The sequence below is a fragment of the Rhipicephalus sanguineus genome, chromosome 9 (genome assembly GCF_013339695.2).
Source record: "Rhipicephalus sanguineus isolate Rsan-2018 chromosome 9, BIME_Rsan_1.4, whole genome shotgun sequence".
Lineage (NCBI taxonomy): Eukaryota > Metazoa > Arthropoda > Arachnida > Ixodida > Ixodidae > Rhipicephalus > Rhipicephalus sanguineus.
Genome location: NC_051184.2, coordinates 26,747,157 through 26,763,463, shown reverse-complemented (window position 1 = coordinate 26,763,463; position 16,307 = coordinate 26,747,157). Strand labels below are relative to the sequence as shown.

General features: G+C 47.0%; 1 protein-coding gene across 2 annotated transcripts in view; it reads left to right on the top strand.

The window, feature by feature from the left end:
* LOC119404822 (ras and EF-hand domain-containing protein homolog) overlaps positions 1-16,307 on the top strand; it is a 115,499-nt gene that overhangs the window by 15,806 nt on the left and 83,386 nt on the right. For both annotated transcript variants that reach the window (XM_049419028.1, XM_049419027.1), the window contains exon 2: positions 10,025-10,784. In XM_049419028.1, coding sequence (XP_049274985.1) covers positions 10,321-10,784 — 464 coding nt within the window. In that variant the 5' untranslated portion in view covers positions 10,025-10,320. The remainder of the gene's footprint in view (positions 1-10,024; positions 10,785-16,307) is intronic.

Genomic DNA, 16,307 nt, shown 5'->3' with positions numbered 1-16,307 from the left:
CCGCGCCGTTTTTATCGAAGTTCGCATTTTCTGCCCGAGCGACGCGGAGGCGCTTAAGCTTATGTATGCCAAGAAACGAAGATGCGACATGGGGCTTCCGGTATGCAGGTAAATTGTCATCACTTCGTGGGTACTCGAGACCTGCACTTCCGGGGCTGTGACGTCGTCCGTGTGGACTGAATAATGTAGAGCTCTCAGTGGCACTGAGTAGTCAACGTACGGTAAATAATGAGCTGACGTAGCTGCACGTCTGTCCGACAGTTAAGGGCCGGTCTTCCGGTGCCACATATGTGTAGATGAGGGAACAAATGCTTATTTTCTCCACGATACAAGCACAGCACAGCACAGCGCCTGTATTGTTGGAGAAAGGCTCCTACTCATCGGCAGCTTGAGTAGTTTCAATGCACAGATGTGCCCGCACTTCCTAAGTCTGTGAAGACTGAGGCGTTTCGCATTTTCGTCTAGACAGCTACCAAGCTCAGAAAATAATATGGGGGTGCATTACAACAAGGTGAACTGAACAGTGCATTGGTTTCTTTATTTGTGTCAGTTTGCTTCATGTTTTTTTCTTTACTTGCTCATCTTTGTTTTAAATGCGAAGCATTTCTTAGCGAACCTCTGGCACTTTGAGCGTTTCTATCTACGTATCTATCTATCTATCTATCTATCTATCTATCTATCTATCTATCTAGCCGCCTACGTCTGGGTGCTCTCGTGATCGCCTCCTTAACTTGGTGTACACCAAAATTAGCATGGGAGGGTAAGCGGACTTGACGAATATGACTGTGTGGTCATGATATGAATAACGTGAAAATCCTGTCGCGTGCGTCGTCAAACCCTTTCCTCCAGACACGTGTGGCACATACCCGTTTACCACCGGCCGCGGCGTACGGGTATGCGCCACAGGTGATTGACAGTTTATATCTACCCAGGAACGGCGAGAACAGACATTGGTAACTTAAATGCGAGAGCGTTAAGAAAAACCGACATTGGCAGCATTGACCCGGCGAATGGAAAGTATAAAAATCAGGATGCAAGCAGGAATCGAACCCAAAGATTCTGCGTGGCAATCCGGTATTCTACCACAAAGCCACGCCAGGTCTACAAATTGGTTTGGAAAAACAGCCTATGCACGCGTAATGTCGGTGCAACGTCAGTTGTGGTTGTGGTGCTGGGTATCTAATTTTACAAGAAAGCAATAAACACTACACATGTAGTCCTACAATACAGGCGTCATATCAGATTAACGCCCGTGATTCCAGTGTTGGCTCCGCTTTTATAACAGTCTAATAAGCATTAAATTTGTATTCCTATGATTAAGCAAGCTATTTTGAAGCATTGCTCGACCCCGGAGGAATGCATTAAAGAAAGGTACGTACGATATTCACATCGTCGCAGCGTAAAGTGCACTTAGTCCGCCAGAACGACGCAGTGTCCTCTTCATTTCTTACGAGGCTGGGCGATGGCATCATGCTGACCGAGGATGATGACGGATTGATTGACAGCCGCATTGTAGACTAGGCTACGTAGGACACATACGCCCGGGAGTCTACGAATAGAACAAGCGCCATCCATTTATGTTGGTCTACGTAGCCCTATCCAGGCCTGCCAGCCTCAGCGGCCTAAACCTCACCAACGCGATGGGTGACTTCAGATTCCGACATGTCGCCGGCTCTACATACAGACAATTTGTCGACGAAATGACCGAGGCATCCACGATTTCTAACAGCTCTACTGTAACTCGTACTTCACTACACATGGACCCCTCGCCACCGCGATCGCGACCGGATCCGATAACAAGTCACGAGCACCGTCTAGTGCTCACTGATCACGGTGATGATGACCTTGTTCAAAAACTGTTAGGAACCCCTTCCACCCATGCACACGGGTTCGTGAAACGTGCGTGCTTTCTCCACGACAGCGGACAAGTATAAGCAGAAGCGGTAAGCTGACATGTATACATGTCAGCTTACCGCTTCTGGTGTTGGTATTGACTACGTTGCCGTTGGCAGCGTTACCCAACTGTAAACAGCTGGTTTATAACACATCTGCGGCTCTTCAACATATATGTGTGTACATAAAGTTTAAACAAATCTTTAGCATCATTTCGTAACGTTTCGCTCAGTAAAAAAAAATTACGCCACAGTCACCTTCCCGCCGCATGCTTCGCATAACATCGAGTCCCACGGTACGTGGGATATGCCGAATTTTTTTAAGCAACCTTTTTCCTTTTGCGCTGAATAACTTATAGAACTTATAGAAATAGAGCACCCGAGGGGATATAAACCTCAACGTCTCCGCAGCGAGTCAGTTAGAATAGAACAACAACAAATGTGGGGTGGCACCAAACATAGCGCTACGCGTAAAACCATAGTTTAACCTCACCCCGCGCAGCGTTTTCATGTCGGAACCAGTGAGGTACCTTCGATTTTGCATTGTATATGCGTTCTGCACCGCTTTAACGGCACGGAACAGCACAGCTTTGGGCATATAGCTGCGACAGCTGCGACGACGGGGTGACAATACTGGCCGATTCATCGCGCGAACTGAACCTGGGCGCCGGCCTTGAGCCACTGAGAGAGCTCGTGGATAGAGCTATGCGTCATTTCGTCTTGTACAGGGCACAGAGAGACAGAGCACACACACACACGTGAGGTTAGAACAACGAGTAAAAGTTCTGCTGCAGTGCTGCAGCATGAAAACAGACGTTCGAGATGGGGAGGAGGGAGCCGACTTTGTTTTCTGTTTGGATTTCTTCATCCACCGCCACATGTTCTCCGAGTGGGCGGGGCGTGGCGACGTCACGCGACACGTAAGCGCCCCCCACGTGACCAGCGGACGCACGACACACACCTCTCCGCAAACTGCTGTCGTCGGTGATGCTGCGCGATGAGTCGGAGTTCGGCGATAGCGTGCGTGCGTTCGACGGCACTTCGTCGTCGTGACTGACTTCAGCACGACGCTGTGTATTGTGGTGTTCGCGAAAAATGTGGAACGTCGGGAGTGGTTTTGTTCGTTAGTGTGGAAGACACTATAGAGGAACGTTGACTCGTCGAAGCAGAAACATTCGAGTGGGCATGTTGGATACCAACGTCTGTTGTGATACACTGCAGTGGTGGTCGCCGGCAGTGACCTTACCGGACCAAGCTTCGTAAACGTGCCCACAAGCCGAATTCGTACGTACGGTGCCACCTCTTCCCACCTTTCTACGCACCTCCTAATTTGGATATGCCACTGTTTATCCTATTACAACGACGTGTACGTTCAGCGTTCATATTTGCAAGATGGTTATTACATTGTTATTCTCAAGAGCGTACGTTCACAAGATCGTCGATTTGGAGTATTCTCGGCGACATCGTGTAAGCTGTGGCAGCTTATCAGTGGCTAGATTGTGGCGTGCTTGGCTCGAAGGCGTGGGATGCGATTCTCGTCCGCGGCGACCGCTTTCGATGAGGGCGATATCCTAAAGCATCGGGGTACTTAGATTTAGTGCCGTTAAAGAACCACAGCTGGTCAGAATGAAATACGGTAGCCCCCCGGTGACGCGCACCTTGTAATCATATCGTCATTGTGGCACTTAAAACACCAGAATTTGATTTTCCTTTACCGACTTATGCTCCTTCTGCTTTGTTTTGATAAAAATACGGCAAATGCCATGTGAGGCCTGGCCTAAAAGAATAAATAATTGAAAGACTGCACCGCGACGGTATGTGTGCTCTGTTGAAACGAGTGTTTTTGAACTTGTAGGACTGTTTATATGTATATATTCATATAATTTTTGTTTCTTATTTTTTGTCTTAACAACTATGTGGAAAGGGGTGGCCGTCACCAAATAATGGTGACAACTACTCCTTCATTTATATTCTATTTCAATAAAAATAATTTCGAATGACAGTTGATAACCCCAGAGCGAGGGACACGAAATAATAATTTGATACGTGTCATCGGCCTTATATTATGCATCAGATTAGAATGTACGATATAGCCCAGAATCGCGAGAAGTGCAGGCTCTCGCTTTGCAAATGAGGAAGCCGATAACTAACGCCCCATCGATGTTGCAGAATAAGTGATAACGAAACCTCAGCCTATAGAAGAAGATAACCATGCGGACTTATGGGGAAATTTGTGCTTATTCATCGGGTTGACGTAAGATAGATTAGTGGATATTTCGGACGGTCCTTTTCCTCTTGCCGTATGCTGTATTAGGGAGATAGTAAAGTCTGAAGGAGCTTTAGCAAGCCATTTAATTGGTGACAATTATAAAACATATACAGAATTTGAATCACATAACTTATTATCTGATTAGCGTCTGAATATGCTGCAATATCGAATGCGATGACTATGTACTTACTTAATTACAAAATAAACAACTATGATACATTAACTATTTGAAGTCAAATGTCAAATATTACACGTTAAGGAAATATACAAGCGTTAATTAATTTAGGTGCCTTACAAATATTTTAGTTTTGCAAATATTTACGTTAGAGGCCGTTATAGCTGCCTTTATGCGCTTGCGACTCACTTCGTTAACAAGAATGTGGTTTTCGTTGCCGATTTCGAGACAGCGGGGCTCTTGCCGTGACGTCACTGTCTGACGTCACAAGCTGGAAAAGGCGTTAAAGCCAGCTTGCTATATATGCAGTCTCCGAAAGCAGTGACATTTCGAATGAACGCCTTCTTTCCGTCCTCTCCACCTGCACGGTGCTCGCGCATTCTTCTGAGAACCGACGTCGTCACGGCAGCTGCGTGTACTTGTACAATGCGTGTCCGTGACGATTCGCCGGTGTCCATCGATACAGTGTAGGTTCGTTCGTAATCTTTACGCTGCTATCTGGTAACGTGGGTACTTACGTCAACCTTGATAGAACGAAAAAAAAAAAGAAAGACACTCGCAAACTGACAACTGATACAGCAGTCCGTGTTAATAATAACATCTGGGGTTTAACGTCTCAAAACCACGATATGATTGAGAGACGCCGTAGTGGAGGGCTCCGGAAATTTCGACCACCTGGGGATCTTTAACGTGCACCTAAATCTAGGTACACGGGCCTCAAACACTGGAGAGTTTTAGCAACTTACGGAAATACGGTACGCAAATACGGTAAGGACGTACGGTAGCATTCCTCCTTTCCCGCTGGTTGTGGTTTGGCCGCTCAACGACCGGGAAAGGAGGAGCGGTACCGTACTGCCTTACCGTATTTCCGTAACTTGCTAAAAGACTCTATTTTCGCCTCCATCGAAAATGCAGCCGCCGCGGCCGGGATTCGATCCCGCGACCTTCGGGTCAGCAGCCGAGCGCCATAACCACTAGACCACCGTGGCGGGGCAGCAGTCCGTGTTCTCACGTCTTTCAGAAGTACTAGGGTACGCACACTTGCGCGAAATAATAACACCGATGACTTAGCCAAGGGTGGAGGAGGAGGGTTTAGGGGGAATTCAAATCCCCCAATTTTTTTAAAGTTTTCGTATGTATGTATGTATGTATGTATGTATGTATGTATGTATGTATGTATGTATGTATGTATGTATGTATGTATGTATGTATGTATGTATGTATGTATGTATGTATGTATGTATGTATGTATGTATGTACACCCGCACAAATACAAACATACACACGAACATTCAGAACGAGTAATTGAAAGCCCCCTACCCCCCCTCGAAAAGACTTTCTGGCTACACCTCTGATTCATACTATGCTATCGAAGAGTCTCAGAAAATGCCGAAGGAAGTCCGCCTTGGTGGTCTGTGGTTATGGTGTTCGACAGCTGATACGTAGGTCGCGGGATCGAATCCTGGTCGCGGCGGCCGCATTTCGGTGGAGGCGAAATGCTGGAAGCCCGTGTGCTTAGATTTAGATGCACGTCAAAGAACCCCAGGTGGTAGGAATTTCTGGAGCCCTCCTCTACGGCATTCCTCATAATCATATTGTGGTTTTGGCGCTTAAAAACCCAGATATTGTCATCATTGCTTCTTTCCTTTCGCAAGAAATGTACGGCGTCGGCAAATAAATACTTACGCGAAAAATAAAAAAAAGAAAGGAAGGACGTTTTTGGCGTATGCCTCAAACAGGCGGCCAATACCGTTGGGACATGTGTCGGACGCGAAGCCGTGACCTACATTTCCAACGCGACACGAAAGCATAGCTCCCTGTATGGCCCCTAGGCACTGCGTGTACCGCGTGCCACGGTCACCGACAGTCTTGACAACTTGTCCTGCAAGCCAGCTGCTGCGCTCTTTGTTGAAACGGCCGTTAACTTTTCCATTTTTGAAACGGATTAAGAGTAGTTCGCTGCTTCTATAAATAGCAAGATCTCGATGTATGCACACACAAGGTTCAAATTCATCAAAACGAACTGGATGGTATAGATAAAATAATGTCGTTCATGTGTAACAGCTGCTTAGTCTGTAGTCTCGAATAGTACGTATTATCTTGTGCAGGTGACAGTGCGTATGTATGTATGTATGTATGTATGTATGTATGTATGTATGTATGTATGTATGTATGTATGTATGTATGTATGTATGTATGTATGTATGTATGTATCAGTGCTGGGCAGTATCGAAGATACATGTATCTTAGATACTATCTTAGATACTCTGTGGGTATCTTGTATCTGTATCGCGATACGCCTCGCAAAACGAGTATCTGTATCTGTATTTCCGATACATTCAGCAATGTATCGTGTATCTTAAGATACAAGATACTGCTATAAAAGCACCACCCCGCTAAACAATAAACGTCGACCGGAATTCCGGTTCTCCAGCTGATATTGCTGCCACTACGTCACCTGAATAAAACTAACGACAGTTACATTCTTGTATATTTCCGCCAGAGCGCTCCAGCGAGCACAGATGATGAGGTTTAGGCGTCCCTATTGGTGGAGCAGAGTCACGTGATGGCGCTCGAGCCATCTCGACAAAAACAAGTGTGCGAACGTCTACGCGCAGCCTACCCTTTTTTTTCCTAGATGTTTTCTTTCTGTTTAGTTGTGTTGATTCATGACACTTGTTCATAGCCACTGCACTCTGCTGCATACTCCAATGCGTGCGGCGTCTTTCGCACAAATTCTGATGCCGATATACTGTCGCTATCAAAGTTTGTCTAGCGTGGTGCTTCGTTGCAAAGTCTCAAGAATGCAAGAATGGGGCTGCTTTGCGTCTCGCGGCTTTCACACATCAGCGATGTGAAAGATCTCGAGGAGGTAAGCTTGACTTGCATAAGTAGGATGAGATTGACATACATGCAAAGGATATTCTAACGACCGTCCCTCTATCGGTGCCGACGTTAGATGCAATAGAACGAGCATTTACGTAACAGGGAATATTTTGACGTACTGTGTCTTTGTTCTTCCTGTTAAATTGTTAGAGAAGTTCTTTTAATGATAATTTGATTGTTAGCACAAGTGCTTTCTTTACTGTCGTCCGTTTGCATCCCATACATTACCCAGTCCTCTGCATACCTTTAACAGTGAAGCTGTTTAGCAAACCCTCCCTTCTCCGACGAACCAAAAGACTATCATCATCATAAACGGGTATGTGCCACAGAAATGGGGTCAGTTCTCCTACTCACCACTGGTTCCCTAAAAATGAAGAAGGCAACAGTTAGCCGAACAAATGGCTGCGAAGCGACGGCAGCGAGCCGAAGACCCCGAGTACGTACAACGAGAGAATACTAGGTAACGGAAAAGGCAACGGCGGCTTCTAGAAGACCCCGAAGCGATGGAAGGCCTACGCCAACGACGATGGAAGGCGCCCGATGCCGTCCGGCTCGTCTATATACTCGAAAGACGAAGACTGGTCCTAGCCATAAGCTGATCGGTCTCATGCGCCGTAACTGCAAAGTTCATCCCCGCTACAGCCAAGTTCAAGTAACAGTTCAAGCCAAGTTAAAGCAAAAGTTCAGCAACGTTACAGCCAAGTTCAAGCCAAGTTCAGCCTCGCCAGAGCCAAGTTCGAGTCAAGTTCAAGCCTCGCTACAGCTAAGTTTAACCTCGCTACTGCCATGTTCTGCCTATAGATGCAGAATAAATATGCATGAGACCGATCAGCTTCGCTGCGTATCGAGCTTTGCGCCGCATAGTGCACGTTTTGCGCCATCTTTTTCTCCCGTCTGTTTATTGTTATATGTCTTTTGTAAAAACCGTTCTTTGCTTTATTCTTATTTTCAATTGTCTGCCAACGTAGTTTTTTTTCATATTTCGCAGGATTTCTTTAAAAGTCCGAAAATATCCACCACGCAGCATGTACGCTGTCAAAAAAAAAAAAAAAAAATGGATCGGTCGTTTTCAAATGCGCTCTACGATGTGTCGAAGCACAGTTGGCCCAAAAGTAGATATTAAAAATGTCGCATAATTGACCTTATTTAATTAACCAGTTAAGCTTATGACAAACATGCCATAAGGAACACCACGTGACGGTACACCAAATACCTTTGGTTTCATTCAGCGGCAGTTAACCACTTGTTTTTTTCATTATTTGGTTCAACTTACGTGAAACACCCTGTATACTTATTCACTTTGATTGTTTAGTAGGGAACCACCTTGCTATTTGACTTAAATGTATTGATTTTCTTTTGTTTAGGTCACCTTAAAATATTCTTAGTGTTACAGATCTGCAGGTAAGCAGAGCGAGTAGTGGCAATAGTGTGAATAGCTGTGATAACCTGTGGCGCTTTGTGCCTCTAGAACACGTCTGAGACGTTTCCTGGCAGCTCAGGTTCTCTCGAAGAAGAAATGCTAAAGATTGCATGTTAGTGAATATGTGTCAGCGAACGCTTTACGCCATCAGATAAGTAAAATGTGAAAATCACTGCAGTTTTATGTCCTTAATCAATTGTGCAATTATATAGTTCATCGTCTTCGCACGATGCGTCACAAACAATATCGCTACAGGCGTTGTTGCTGCTCTACACCTGTTGGCGGATGCGGCATTACAACAGCAAAATACGCTTGCGAACAAGGTAAGACTGCACAGCGGTGTTTACGCCATCGTGCGGAAGTATCTTAATAAGGTTCTTGCAAGTAGATGGCAACCGGCTAGCAGGTCGACAAGTAGAGCCCCGACAACCATAAGTTGCAGAAGTGTGAAGCAAAAACCACTAATAGCGCAGCGGTTAAAGAGCTGTCATGTTAAGCAGCCAAACAAACAAATAAGTTGTTTAGGAATGAAACTAATATACCTTGAGCAAGAAAGTTAGTATCTTGTGATACAATAAGGTATTTTATAAAAATTAAGCAAAGTTGGTTGCAGTTAAAAAATTTTCATGTAAACACATTTTTACATAGGCCTTTCATAGGCCTTTGCTGCTTCATAATTAGATCTATAATAGAAAATTTGCAAGTGTATCGAAGTATCTTAAGATACAATTGGGAAGTATCGTATCGGATACAATTATTCCGCAAGTATCTTGTATCTGTATCTCAAATACTTCTTGCCTAAGCATCTTGTATCGTATCGCGATACAATTTCAAAGTATCTTTGCCCAGCCCTGGTATGTATGTATGTATGTATGTATGTATGTATGTATGTATGTATGTATGTATGTATGTATGTATGTATGTATGTATGTATGTATGTATGTATGTATGTATGTATGTATGTATGTATGTATGTTATGTATGTATGTATGTGACCCGCCGCGGTGGTCTATCGGTTATGGTGCTCGACTGCTGACCCGAAGGTAACGGGATTGACTTCCGACGGGACGCCACGTTTCGACGGAGGCGAAATGCTAGAGGCCCGCGTACTTAGATTTGGGTGCTGTTAAAGAACCCCAGGTGGTCAAAATTTCCGGAGCCCTCCACTACGGTGTCCCTCATAATCATATCGTGGTTTTGGGACGTAAAACCCCAACAATTCTTATTTTTATGTATGTTATGACTCATTCAGTCAGATGCAGCTTACCAAAAAAAAAAACAAAAAACAAAACCAGAACCGCGCCCATTACAATTCTGCTGCCGTATTTAAAAAGTAAGGCCTAGCCATAAAACGATTGTCTCTTTCATCTTTCCATCCACAGTTGAATGACAACCAGGCTGAAGGACGGGAGGCGACAGTCAGACTCCGAGGGCCGAGGGCTTTGCGTGGGGGTGTGTTCGATTTCAGCCGGTCACTGGATAATAAGATAAGCTCCTCAAGAGATGGATTTATCCTGACCCCCGCCGGGACCTACTGAAGGGGAAAAGGAGATCCTCAGAAGTTAACGCCCTGGCGTCGAAAGCCGGAACGGCCAAGCCGCTGTCCGCGGAAAGCGTGCCGCCGCCGTTGCCGAACAACTCCACAGCCGGAACCAGAACCGGATCTGCAAGCGACCCAATGGCCACGCTGCAGCTGGAACAGCTGTTTCGCGCGTGCGACACCCGCGGTACGGGATACCTGGACCGTGAAGAGCTCCGCAAGCTTTGCCACCGGTTCAGCATCAGTAGTCAGGACGCCGACGCCATATTCGAAGACCTGGACCACGACGAAGACGGTCGCATAGACTTCCACGACTTCGAGAAAGGATTTCGCGACTTCCTCACGCAGCTCCCGGGAGGCGACACGCCGCCGGAACCGGAGTCGGCAGACGCTGCCGCCGCCGGCGGCGGCAACGCCTCCGCAGCCAACGCGAGTGCTCCGAGACCATCGGAACTGGAGAAGGCGTTGCGCAGGGCCTCCACCATCGAGTATCGCAGGGACTCCGTGATCAACGGCGGCGACGACATTGCCAAGCTGTGGAACACGCAGCGAGCCTGGGGCAACCTGACCACCGAGCTTGCCAAGTCTGGGAACGTCATCGAGTGAGTGTTGTGGCGGCCATTTATGATTCTCGTGCGCGTTTCTCCAGGGGGGGGGGGCTATCTTGTACGCGTTCTGTGACAGGTCGGAACGAAACGTCACGAGAGGACGAGAGGGAAGAAACGGCCAGTATAGTTGAGCTGAGGGAATTCAGAAACGTTTTCAACGCATGAATAATAATAATAATAATAATATCTTGGGTTTAACGTCCCAAAACCACGATATGATTATGAGAGACGCCGTAGTGGAGGGCTCCGGAAATTTCGACCACTTGGGGTTCTTTAACGTGCGCCTAAATCTAAGTACACGGGCCTCAGACATGTTCGCCTCCATCGAAAATGCAGCCGCCGCGGCCGGGATTCGATCCCGCGACCTGTGGGTCAGCAGTCGAGCGCCATAACCACTAGACCACCGCGGCGGGGCTCAGAGCACTGCACGGGCCCGGGCCGGCCCGAAAGCCCGGGCCCGGCCCGGCCCGCGGGCCGGGCCGGGCCGGGTAAGGCGTTCTTGGATCGGGCCCGGGCCGGGCTCGGGCCCTTGGTCTTCGGCTCGGGTCGGGCTCGGGCCTGAGCCAGGCCCGTAGTAGGCCCGGGTCTCATACGTATAGGTATAATTGCGTGTGTACGTTGTGTGGCTTTGTTTTCGTTGTTTTTATGGGGTTTAACTTCCCGAAGCGACCCAGGCTATATGAGACGCCGTCGTTGAGGGCTCCGGGTAATTTAAACCACCTGGAGTGCATTGGCGTGCATAGAAATTGCACAGTACAAGACGTCTACAATTTTGCTCCATCGGTATGCTACATGGGATTTCAAGAAAGGCCTAATATAAGTTTCCGCATTATAGTGAGTGAAAGACGTTCTTGGTACCGTGTAAGGAAAACAACGGTAAGCTGCCTAGATTAGTGTGTATAAGATGTGCGCGTTTGTATCTAGGGAACATTTCGAGTATGCAGCTACGCTCGCATGCCCGTAGACTGGCCAACGCGACTTGTGGTCATTAATATCTCAGGAGCTGTTTTCGTGCATTTTAAGCAGTGTTGTAGGCAGTTACCGAAAAAAAGTAACTAAATACGTTACTCGTTACGCTAACGAAAAAGTAATGCGTTACCGCCCTACGTTGCCTCTTAAAAGGTAACGCGTTACCGTTACAGTTACCCTAAAAAGTAACGGACGTTACTTCTGCCGTTACTCTATAGTCAGAAATTTTATTCACCGCATTTACACTGTAGGAACCCCAAATAACAGTTTTAGAAAGGTGATATTTATAATTCACACAAATTTCCATCACTAACGTTTTTTGCGCGAAGTACCGATTTAACGAGAATACGTTGCACAAATGTGTCGTACCATGGCAACAGTAGCGTAGCCAGCAATTTTTTCAGGGCTGGGGCGGGGAGCGTTCAGCCATACTTTATGTATGGTTGTGCGTTCGTTTGTATGTGTGCCTGTACATATACACATGGAAAATTGAAAGATTTCGGGGCAGGGGGTAGAGGAGGGTTGAAACCCTCAACCTACCCCCCCCCCCCCCCGGCAACGACAGTGCTTCGCAATAGTGGAGTGACCTAAAGTCGCCTATACAGTTACACGTGATGGCTGCTAACTCTGTGGCACATGGTAAATCCATTTTCTCAGTGTGACGTTAAACACAAATTACATCTTATCATCAACGCTCTCCTTAAAGAAAACACCACAACTGTCAACAAATTTACAGTAATTCTGATAGTGCGCTTCTACTAACAAGGCAGAAGATCAAATAGTCATAAAGAAATTCTTAACGGCATAGTTTCGGGGGGGGGGGGAGATTTTTTCACATATGTATTTCTCCCCTTTAATAATCTGTATACCTGACTAAAAAATTGCGAGCGTTTATGTGAAGGTGTTCAAGGTCACCCTCGTTCGCTGAAAAATTGGGTAACTATAGAAACGTGTACCCGCAGTTGCCGATAGAAAGAAGTAACTTTCATTTTGAAAACAAATTTGATAACCATCGCTAGATTATTGCAAGGAGAATTTTCCAATAACTACAGCTTCTTGTAGAAATAAAGCAACAGCTGAATTTGAACGCTGTCATCGGACAGATTGCCTCTCTCATAATCAATACGTCCACACCTACCCTGAATAGGCACTCGAAGGACGCATTGGGTGGTACTCTCAACGCCTGATTAATGAAAATAGCGCGAAAAAACGTAGGACGAGACGAGGAAGGCTAAAGCACAAGCGCATGCGCTGTAGCCTTCTTCGTCTCGTCCTACGTTTTTTCGCACTATTTTCATTCATCATGAATTACCAACTCGTCAACAGTCTATTCAATTAACGCCTGGCGGGCTGGCATGAGTACGCCGCTGTGACAATAGAACGTCGGGGCGAGCTCTGCAATAGTGGCGCCTATGAGACGAGGGAAATTTGTGTGAAACTTCCGGGATAATTGAGAAAAAAAGTAACGAGTAACGTGACACCTCACGTTACAGAAAAATGTTAACGTAAGTACGTTACCCGTTACAGTTCCTAAATAGTAACGAGTACGTTACTAAGTTACCGAAAAAAGTAACGCGTTACCGGTAACGCCGTTACTTGTAACGCGTTACCGCCAACACTGATTTTAAGTGCAAGATGCGGAGCGACTCTTATCCCAGGCAAACGCCGTTGTTAATTTTCCCATTACTAGTGGCGATGCGCCAGACCATAGAGACATTCGTTTCCCCGAGTGGCGGTGACGGTGGCGGTGACTCGGGGAAGAAGGGTGGGACAAAGAACCTTGTTGTTTGAACACGAAAACGTAGTGTAGGTTGGGTGTAGTTGCCTGCCGAGGAGTCAACACGACAGCTTTAATTTATGTAACGCTGCCCAGCCTGGCGTATTCCTCCCAGAAGCAGATAGAGCACGTTTTTATCCCCATTGCATTGTGCCATAGATGAGGTTTGCAGGAGACTTGCTACTTTACTCAAAAGCCCTAGCTCGTATGCAGTTGATGTAGACTCAATTTAAAAATGTCTGCCATGCTTTTTTCTCCACTTTATGCAGGTATTATATTTTGTAGTTGTTCTTTGAAATGCAAAAATGAGATTGCGTGGTTAGCACTGCGTGCGTACATGAAGAGCCAGCTATGACTCCAATTATTTTATATTGCCCTGCAATCATTTCGCAAGAGTGTTACGCGCGTAATTCACCGAAAGTATACACAGTACCAGTGAAAGTCGTGACACTGAAAGAAGTTCCTAAAACAATCTAGAAAATATCTTGTGTGCGGCAGGTATCTTCACAATAACCGAAGACTGACAGTGCCTCATTTATGCTCAAGGCATAACTAGCTGAAACGGGCCGGGCCGGGCCGGGCCGGGCCCAAACCTTTCGGGCCCGGGCCGGGTACGGGCCACATTCAGGAACACCGGGCCGGGCTCGGGCGGGCCGGAGCATGGCGTTTTCGGGCCGGGCCGGGCCCGGGCCGGAAAAATCGGCCCGTGCAGTGCTCTAGCCGGGGCTACGCATGAAGAAATATGGAATTACTGTAGCTGAACATCAATATTGCTAGGCATTGTTTTTTCAAAGCTCAAAATTGAAGAGCGGGATGACTTTAACAATATACTTGTGTTAATGTCCTGAGTGGACGCTATAAGTACGTGTTGCCACAATTCGACGAGTCGTGCGGTAGCGGGGTCTGGTTGCGATTTCCGCGAACTATGGGCGCAGGATTGGAGTAAGCCAGGCACAAAGCAGGCTAATCCGATTCTCCGGGCCCAGCGCTTACGTTTCTATCCAATTCATGTCGTCCGGAGACCGTTATGTATCCGTTCTATCGGACGGAACGGTGCCTCCGACCGTTCTGTGCCCATTCTTTGCCAAAATGATTCACAGCACTGCCGTTTCCGGTTGCTATTCTCACGTCTGACTGTCAGACCAGCCTCCACCAATTCCGTGCGGCTCCCTCTCGTGACGTTTCGTTCCGTTCTGTCGCAGAACGCGTAAAAATAGCTGCGCCCCCCTCCTTCCCCTCCCCAGAACGCTGGACATGTGACAGGGATTCATATTCTATTCAATGTTCAACCACTGTATGCTTGGGAAGATTTATAGAACGGCGGTTTTTCCAAGAGGCCCTTGGCGCAAACACGTTACGACAGAACAATGGTGCATGCTACTTGGACACTGCTCGCTGTTGTTAGCGGGAGTGTAACGGCCTGTCAGCAGAATTGCAAAAGGCCACAGGTTTCGTCTGCGGAGTGCGCTGACACCCGTGCAATGAGTCTACAGGGTGACTGGCGTTACTTTGCCAGCAAGACGGAAGTCCCAGTCTCGATTGCAGAGGAGCAGCGGCGGGCGTGTCGTAATTGCGCAGATACTTCTAATTATATATAGGTGACGAGCGCGGCAACGTTTACACCGACTTTGCGTCACGTGAGTACACAGCCGCTTGGGGATCTGTTTACCGCAGCGTTTGTGATAGCAGGAAAAAAAAAAGTCACCGCCTAATCACATGACTATGCTTGCAAACATCACGTGGGGAGCAGGGACGTAGCCAGAAATTTTTTTTAAGGATGGGAGGGGGGGGGGTGACTGTATTATCCTTTATGTATGTTCGCACGTGCGTCTGTATATGTGAGTGATTATATATACACATGCAAAATTGAAAAAATTTTGGGGGGGGGGGGCGGTGAGCCCCCTCTTCCTGGCTACGTCAATGTTGGGGAGGGAGTCTGAAGTGTTAATTAGTTTGTCGTGTTACTTTTGTCATGCGCCCCAAGTGAAAGCAGCTCGCACCACATGTTCCTCACGTCCGCCACTCGAGAAGCATTTTGAAACGTGATTACTTGTGAATTCTAAGGCGAAAAGAACGTGAAAGAAACATGGAATAGAAACATGGATTCCTCCTGGATAGTTCTGGATGTTGCTGCTGACATACGGGTGTTATTTGATATTGCCACAAACCATCACGGACAAGAAAGAACGCTCCATCATGGCGATGATAGATGGGCGGGTAGAGAACTCTTACGAAGTGTGAGGGTGAGGGGGGTCAGCTTACGAGAGATCTGATGCCTAAAGTTGAGTATGAGGTGTCAGCACCCATACTCAACTTATACATTAAGGGGGGGGGGGGGGGGGTGTCAGACATCACCCCCCCCCCCCTGTATCCGCCCGTGCCATTGAAGACGACAATATAGATGAGATGCAACGCTTAATCGGAGAAGAAACAACGATTAGATTATGAGCAACAAGTCTTACATGACACGGTAATACCCGCTACGTAGTTTTCGATTTTGATGGCTGCACGACGTTCTAGATTTCAGAAACAAAATAATGAGGGCTTTTTGTGCTCCCCTGTGCAGAACACGTGTTCTCTTTGGTTTCGCTCCCAAGTTAGCTTCACGTGAGCAAGCCGAGTGCGTTTTAGAACATTATTGATGAACATCGCCTGGCAGCCGGGAATCGGGAAACAGAGCACTAGGTTTGTTTGGAGGGAAACATAGAGAGTGCTGGTTGAATGGAATTTGCTGCAAAAACCGCCTGTTTCTCGCTGAAACCGGCTAAAAC